The 7974-nt window shown below is 54.3% G+C and overlaps 1 protein-coding gene across 1 annotated transcript; it reads right to left on the bottom strand.

Annotated features, from left to right (window-relative positions):
* On the bottom strand, positions 1–7974 carry KDELR1 (KDEL endoplasmic reticulum protein retention receptor 1). Its single transcript, XM_012446652.2, has 5 exons — positions 7690–7974; positions 6879–6979; positions 6288–6446; positions 1938–2190; positions 1–761 (listed from the first exon to the last, which is right to left on the bottom strand). The coding sequence occupies exons 1-5, from the start codon at positions 7778–7780 to the stop codon at positions 727–729; spliced, it is 639 nt and encodes a 212-aa protein (XP_012302075.1). The 5' UTR covers positions 7781–7974; the 3' UTR covers positions 1–726.

The raw sequence follows: 7974 nt of genomic DNA, 5'->3' as shown, positions 1-7974 counted from the left end.
AAAGGTTTCATTTTCTTCTGTTTATTTCAAGAGAACAAAGAATCAACCGTCAGTTCTGTACAAAAACACGGCGTGAGAGCCACGGTGGCCCTCGGGCCAGCCCACTTCCCAAATGTGAGCCCTGAGCCCCGATAATTTGCCATAAAACCAGAAGACCAAAAAACTCAAACTCTGGGGGAAAATATTACTATGAAAAAAATCAAGGGAGACCTTCCTGGGCCTCCCTTTCTCCCTATCCCCAACCTAGAAATTTAAGGGCAGCTGTGGTTCATGGCCATGGCAGGAGGTGGGGCAGATGGGTGTCGGCAGATTTAGTGTTTGGCAACCAGTGGGGCTGGGGGTGGGATCTGGGAGGGAGCCGAGGGGCCTGGGGAAGGGAAAAGATCTTGGACCCTGCCCCGGCCCATGGGACACTCAAAAACAGTTTATAAAAATTGGGGCCACAGAGTAGAAGAAAAAACGAGTCATCAGAATCAAAAACTAAAGAGTGGAAAGATTTTTTTTTCTTTTCTTCTCTAAAAGGCAAAAAACTACAAACAGCCCAAGTCCTGAGCTCCCAAAGACCTGGGTCCTCCACTGTCCCCCTGAAACCCGGCAGGAGGCGGGATGGGGAGCGCGAGAGGTGGGTTCTTAAAAAAGTCACCCCTGGATGGGAAAGCTCTTCATCGTCCTCTGCCTTCCTCTGCCTCCCGCCGCTGCCGAGGAGAGAGATGGCAAGGACCAGGGCTACGCCGGCAAACTCAACTTCTTCCCCTTTAGGACTGTGAGGAGAAAAAACAAGGAGGGCATCAGTGCTGGGGCCCCACAGGGAGGGGACAGCCTCCCACAGGCAGAGCAGGGCCTGCATGCTAGATGGGCAGATCCTCAGGGAGGGAGGTCCCCCAGGACTCACAGATGCATTCCTGGTTGATTTCGTTCCTACCCCTTCTCACTACCGGCAATAGTGACAGAGTCTCGCTCTGTCACCCAGGCTGGAGTCCAGTGGCGTGATCTCGGCTCACCGCAACCTCCGCCTCCCTGGTTCAAGTAATTCTCCTGCCTCAGCCTCCCAAGTAGCCAGGACTACAGGCACCCACCACCACACCCGGCTAATTTTTTGTATTTTTAGTAGAGACAGGGTTTCACTGTGTCAGCCGGGATGGTCTCTATCTCCTGACCTTCTGATCCTCCTGCCTTAGCCTCCCAGAGTGCTGGGATTACAGGCATGAACTACCGCGCCTGGCCTCTTTCTTAAGACAGGCTCTCACTCTGGTGCCCAGGCTGGAGTGCAGTGGCACACAGCTCCCTGCAGCCTTGACCTCTTTGGCTCAAGCAATCCTCCCACCTCAGCCTCCCACAGGCATTCACCACCATGCCTGGCTAATTTTTTTATTTTTTATAGTGACAGGGTCTTGCTGTGTTGCTCAGGCTGGTCTGGAACTCCTGGACTCAAGTGATCCACCTGCCTTGGCCTTCCAAAGTGCTGGGATTACAGGCCTGAACCACCACATTCGGCCAATTCTCTTTGTTTACTTGTCCATTCACCATCTCCCCCACCAGAATAAAAAGGAAGAGGAGGCCTTTGTCTATCTTTTCTCATACTGCTGGATCCCCAGAGCCTAGCACCTGGCTGGGGACACAGAAAGTACTCAATACATTTGTTCATTGAATAAATGAATGAACCTCAGTGGGCCTGAGTCCCTGCCCTGCCTGGCCTCCACTCAAAGCAACACAGGGGCTAAGGACAGAAACTCCTTAGTCCTTAGGGAGGCAGAGGCTAACGGTCTGAATTCCTAAGAGGATGGTGTGCCTGCGACCCCCGAAACCAGGAGAAGAGACCCTCCCTCCCTTGCCTAATACAGAGGTAAGGAGACAGACCCCAGACCCCAGGCCCCAGGGACAGCAGGAGCTGAGGGAAGAGGAGACTCCCTTCCAGCCCCTCCCCACATCCCGGCTACCTTTGGTGATATAGAGGTAGAAGAAATCGCAGTAGAGGACTGTCTGCACCAGGCCTGCCACGATGGCAATGAGGTCGAAGAAGCCCTCGAAATGATAGCGCCAGATCCAGTTGAAGAGATAGAGTGTGCGGTAAACGCCCAGCGCAAACAAGTAGTGGCTGGTGATGGTCTCCGCCTCGCCAGTCTTGCTCACCATGAACAGCTGCGGCAAGATGGCCACCGACTCCAGGTAGATGGAGAAGGTCCAGAGGATCTGCGGAGAGGCCGGGGACAGGATGAGGTGGGAGGGGACAGGGCGGGTGAGAAGGCAGAGGAACACATTGCAGTTACAGGGCAGCGAAGGTGGAGAGAGAAGGAAGGCAATCCAGGCACCACCACGTGCCACAGCTCTGCCTGTTACTGGTATCTCTGATTTAATCAGCGCCATGGCCCAGCGAGGAGATCCTATGCTTAGCACACTTATTCTACCGACGCGGAAACTCACACCAGAGAAGGTAAGACACTCGCCCAAGGCCATGCAGCCAGCAAGCAGCAGAGCAATGATTTGAACCAAGGATTCGTAGTCCCTGCTCATGAACATTCGTAATTGTGCCTCTCTGAATGGAAGGCTGGGGTGCGATCTTGTCTTGGAAATTTCCCTTCTTTTTCCTTTCTTTCTTTTTTTTTTTTGAGAGGGAGTCTTGCTCTGTCACCCAGGCTGGAGTGCAATGGTGTGATCTTGGCTCACTGCAACCTCTGCCTCCTGAGTTCAAGTGATTCTCTTGCCTCAGCCTCCTGAGTAGCTGGGATTACAGGCACGTAACACCTTGCCTGGCTAATTTTTGTATTTTTAATAGAGACGGAGTTTCACATCATTGGTCAGGCAGGTCTCAGACTCCTGACCTCAGGGGGTCCTCTCCCTCAGCCTCCCAAAGTGCTAGGATTACAGGCGTGAGCCACCATGCCAGGCCCACATGCCGTTTATTGTGGCAAGTTGCATTTGCTGTTCCCAAAGCAGGAAAAGCTCCACCCCTACAATGTCACACATTTGCCTCCTCCATATCCTTGCAGCCTCAGCTCGTCGGTCACCTCCTGAGAGGGCCCCTCCCTGGCCATTCTTCCCCCAGGACTGTCACATCACCCCCTTAACTCCTTCCTGGTGACTCACACCAGAAACTGAGCTCCATGGGGGTTGGGATCCCACTTTTCTTGTTCACTCCGAGGCCCTGGCACCAAGGACAGTTCCTGAATGAATGAGTGAGTGAGGACATCGGAGTGAGCATCTATAAAGGGGTCCCCATGCGCTCAGCACAGGCCACCATTTGGGGAGCAGTGACGACCACCATTCATGGTCAGGACAGGACATCATGGGACAGGAAAAAGAGACTGCAGACATCTGCCAGCCCCTTTTCAGTACCCAGCTCCCTGAAAGTTCCACCTGGAGCTGCAGGCACACTGAAACCTCCCCTCAGAGAGCAAAGTCAGGTGGCAGGGGTGGCTGCTCGGTTGTCTTGGTTTCCAGGAGGCAAGTAGGGAGCACCAGGACGTGTTCATAACAACGCATGCTTTTCCAGCATTTACGACACCCAAGGCACTGGCCTAAGCCTTGGCCCCATGAGGTAGGTACTCTTGTCATCCCCATCATACAGATGAGGAAACTGAGGCCCAAGGGATAAGAAACGTGTCCAGATTTCCACTGATGCAGACAGAGTCTAGGATCTGCTCCCAGAATCATCCAGAATCCTCCAGGGAGGCTCTATGCAAGCCAGGTTAGTTGAGGCTGCTGGGAAACATACCCATTAAATTGATGCCCGCTCAACTCTTACCCCTGGGGTTACCCTTAGGGAACAGCCACAGCTTAGGGAGAGATGGAAGGTCTGTCGCTTTTTTTTGAGACAGAGTTTCATTCTTGTTGCCCAGGCCTCCACTTCCCAGGTTCAAACGATTCTCCTGCCTCAGCCGCCTGAGTAGCTGGGATTACAGGCATGCACCACCATGCCAGCTAATTTTGTATTTTTAGTAGAGACGGGTTGGCCAGGCTGGTCTCGAACTTCCAATCTCAGGTGATCCGACCACCTTGGCCTCCCAAAGTGCTGGGATTACAGGCGTGAGCCACCTTCCCTGGGCTGGTCTGTTGCATTTTTATCTATTCTATGATATCTGAATTTTTAAAGAATATTTTCCTTACTCAGGGCACGGCAGCTCACTCTTATAATCCCAGCACTTTGGAAAGCCAAAGTGGGCGGATCACTTGAGGCCAGGAGTTTAAGACCAGCCTGGTCAACATGGAAAACGATGTCTCTCCTAAAAACACACACACACACAAAAATTAGCTGGGCATGGTGGCTCATGCCTGTAATCCCAGCTACTTAAGAGGCTGAGGCATGAGAATTGCTTGAACCCGGTAGGCGGAGGTTGTAGTGAGCTGAGATCATGCCACTGCACTCCAGCCTGGGCAACACAGCAACACCAAAAAAAAAACAAATGGGTGCGGTGGCTCAGGCCTGTAATCCCAGCACTTTGGGAGGCCAAGGCAGGTGGATCACGAGGTCAGGAGATCGACACCATCCTGGCTAACACGGCGAAATCTCATCTCTACTAAAAATATAAAAATTGGCCGGGCGCGGTGGCTCAAGCCTGTAATCCCAGCACTTTGGGAGGCCGAGGCGGGTGGATCACGAGGTCAAGAGATCGAGACCATCTTGGTCAACATGGTGAAACCCCGTCTCTACTAATACAAAAAATTAGCTGGGCACGGTGGCGCGTGCCTGTAATCCCAGCTACTCAGGAGGCTGAGGCAGGAGAATTGCCTGAACCCAGGAGGCGGAGATTGCGGTGAGCCGAGATCGCGCCATTGCGCTCCAGCCTGAGTATCAAGAGCGAAACTCCGTCTCAAAAAAAAAAAAAAAAAAAAAAAAAATATAAAAATTAGCTGGGTGTGGTGGCAAGAGCCTATATTCCCAGCTACTTAGAAGGTTGAGGCAGGAGAACTGCTTGAACCTGGGAGGCAGAGGTTGCCGTGAGCCAAGATCACACCACTGCACTCCAGCCTGGGGACAGAGTGAGACTCCATTTCAAAAAAAAAAAAAGAAAGAAGAAAAAGTATCAGAGATGGGACTAAACATTCAGTCATTGAACACTGACATAGCACTTCCTACCTCATGCCAGACACTGTGCTTTTTATTTTTTGAGACAGAGTCTCACTCATGTTACCCAGACTAGAGTGCAGTGGCACAATCTTAGCTCACTGCAACTTCTGCCTCCTGGGTTCAAGCAATTCTCCTGCCTCAGCTTCCCAAGCAACAGTGATTACAGGCGCCCACCACGACGTCCAGCTAATTTTTTGCATTTTTAGTAGAGATGGGGTTTCACTGTGTAGACCAGGCAGGTCTCGAACTCTTGACCTCAAGTGATCTACCAGACTTGGCCTCCCAAAGTGCTGGGATTACTGGTGTGAGCCACTGTGCCTGGCCCACTGTGCTTTATTAATACCAACCTCTCATTTGAACCCTATGACATAGGAACCGATTATCTCCATTTTACAGACAAGGAAATTGAGGCACAGGGAAGTTAGGTGATTTGCCCAGAATCTCATACCTGCTCCGTGGTAGAGGCAGGCTCCAAATCCTTACACTCCGATTCCAGAGTCCTTGTGTGTTTCGCCACCAGGCAGTGCTACAAAATCTCAGTAAATCCTCACAATGACCTGATCACAACTTTGCAAATGAGGAAACCCAGGTATAGAGAGGTCAAGTCACATGCCCAGGATCATGCTAATAGAAACTAGTAGATTTGGGGCTGGGCGCGGTGGCTCTTGCCTGCTATCCCAACACTTTGGGAGGCCGAGGCAGGTGGATAACCTGAAGACAAGAGTTCAAGACCAGCCTGGCCAATATGGTAAAACCCCATCTCTACTTAAGTACAAAAAAAAGTAGCCAGGCATGGCAATATGCGCCTATAATTCCAGCTACTCAGGAGGCTGAGGCAGGAGAATTGCTTGAACCCGGGAGGCAGAGGTTGCAGGGAGCTGAGATTGTGCCACTGCACTCTAGCCTGGGTGACAGAATAAGACTTTGTCTCCAAAAAAAAAAGAATCCCTAAGCCTCAGTTTCCTCATCTGTAAAATGGGGCTGTTGAGAAAAGTGATGAGTTAATGTTCAGGAAATTCTTAGGGCAGCGACTGACATACAACAAGCCCTGCTGCTGTTGCATTAATTTCCTCTGACCCAGAGCCCATCCACTGAACTTAGGCGTCCTAAAATGAGGCAGTTTGGGCATCCTCTGCAAAGGGAGGCCTGTGAGAGGGTCTCCTGTCATAGCTACTCTGCCACAGCCATCCCCCCAAATAAGGAGTCACAGCAAGGCACCTACCTCCAGAGGGGTGAAGTCATGATTGACCAGGAACGCCAGGATGGCCGTGGGAACAACAAGGAACTCCACTCTGAATGTGTCATGGTTCCCATCGTAAGTGGCTTTGAATTTGCTATAAATCATCCAGACCGTGGTGAAGGAGCAGGCTATGTAGACCACCTGAGGAAGGGGATGATGAGAAGGGGCCTCAACTCACAGGCTAGGGCCTGTGCCCCAGTGCTCACACCCAGGAGTCCAGGCCCCCAACACCTCCTACCTCAGACCCGGGAGTCCAGGCCCCAACCCCTCCTCCCTCAGACCCGGGAGTCCAGGGCCCCAGCCCCTCCTCCCTCAGACCTGGGAGTCCAGGCCCCCAACACCTCCTCCCTCAGACCCGGGAGTCCAGGCCCCCAACACCTCCTCCCTCAGACCCAGGAGTCCACGCCCCCAACACCTCCTCCCTCAGACCCGGGAGTCCAGACCCCCAACACCTCCTCCCTCAGACCTGGGAGTCCAGGCCCCCAACACCTCCTCCCTCAGACCTAGGAGTCGGGGACCCAAACCGGCTCCTCTGCCTCAGGGGCTTCCAGAGAGGTGGAGTGGAGCCTCTACCTTCATGCAGGTGTTGTAGAGTGAGATGTAGTTGGTGAAGAGGTCCAGATATCGGGCAGTGAACACCACAGCAAACAGGACCTGGCTCTTCCCTGAAATTCCTGTGGTCCAGAGAGAGAGAGAGAGAGAGAGAGAGAGAGAGAGCGAGGGAGAGAGGAGGCTGGAGATGGGCTGCATGGGCAATAAACTCAGGCACAGCGCCCGGGACCAGCCTGGATGCAGCTCTGGAGTGCAGCTGTCCCCGGAGGCCTCCCCAGCCCGCCCCGCCTGAACAGGGCTCTTTCCCAAGGCCCACAGCCAGGGGGCAGCCCAGGCCTCCGAAGCTACTCCAGCCCGAGGCTCCGTCCCAGACTAGGCCTCATGCCCACCCCTTGCCCCCTCAGGGTCCTCCTGAAGTCTGGACCCGAGGTGGGGCCTAGGGAGAACCTACCCTGACCTCAGCCCTCCGATCCGGTCACCTCCCTCCCGTTCCCTTCCTGGCCGCCACGGTCCACGTCACCAACTCACAGCCACCTCCCTGCCTGCCATGGTTCCCTGTTCCCGGTCCCTGAACCCTCGGGCTGCCCGGATTGGGGCTGGGGATGGCTGAATTGGGGACCTAAAGACATCCACATCAAACTGTATGCACCCCCGCCAGTCTGGGGGAGGAAGCTGATCCCCTGGCGACCCAGAACGTGGAAGAGAGGTCCCCAGCAAGCAGTGGGGGGAGGAACCTGTGCCCCAGTGCCCCCAAACCCTTCCTGAGTCCTGGGACGCCCCCCAGTCCCCACCCGCAATCTCTCTCCTTCGCCAGCCCTGGTGGGCCTCTCACCTGCACACGAGCGGGACTTCCAGATTTTGAGCAGTAGCAAGATGATAGCGAGGAGGTGGGAGAGGTCTCCCAGGAATCGGAAGAGATTCATGGCTGGGGGGGCCTGGCAGGGCTGAGCGGGAGGGAGGCGGGCTGGCGGGGGATTGCCCCCCGAGGCTGCTGGTCTGGCCGGGCGGCTGGGCTGGGGGGACGGGAGAGGGACCCTAGGTGCGCTCCGCTCCGGGGAGGGGACTCTGGGAGGGGGGAGAAGAGGCTGGAGCTGGCGGCCTAGCAGGACCCGGGAAG

The sequence above is a fragment of the Aotus nancymaae genome, unplaced genomic scaffold (genome assembly GCF_030222135.1).
Source record: "Aotus nancymaae isolate 86718 unplaced genomic scaffold, 86718_ANA_hifiasm-v0.15.2.pri h1tg000028l, whole genome shotgun sequence".
Classification (NCBI taxonomy): Eukaryota; Metazoa; Chordata; class Mammalia; order Primates; family Aotidae; genus Aotus; species Aotus nancymaae.
The sequence above is the reverse complement of the archived record's forward strand: the minus strand, read 5'-3'. Positions and strand labels throughout refer to the sequence as shown.

Bases quoted from the DNA above. Each gene is read 5' to 3' on its own strand.
- KDELR1 (XM_012446652.2), bottom strand. From the start codon at position 7,780: ATGAATCTCTTCCGATTCCTGGGAGACCTCTCCCACCTCCTCGCTATC. The intron at 6,447-6,878 runs GTAGAGGCTCCA...CCCCTTCCTCAG, and splicing joins TCTACAACACCTGCATGAAG to GTGGTCTACATAGCCTGCTC. The intron at 2,191-6,287 runs GTAGGTGCCTTG...GCCTCTCCGCAG, and splicing joins ATGACTTCACCCCTCTGGAG to ATCCTCTGGACCTTCTCCAT.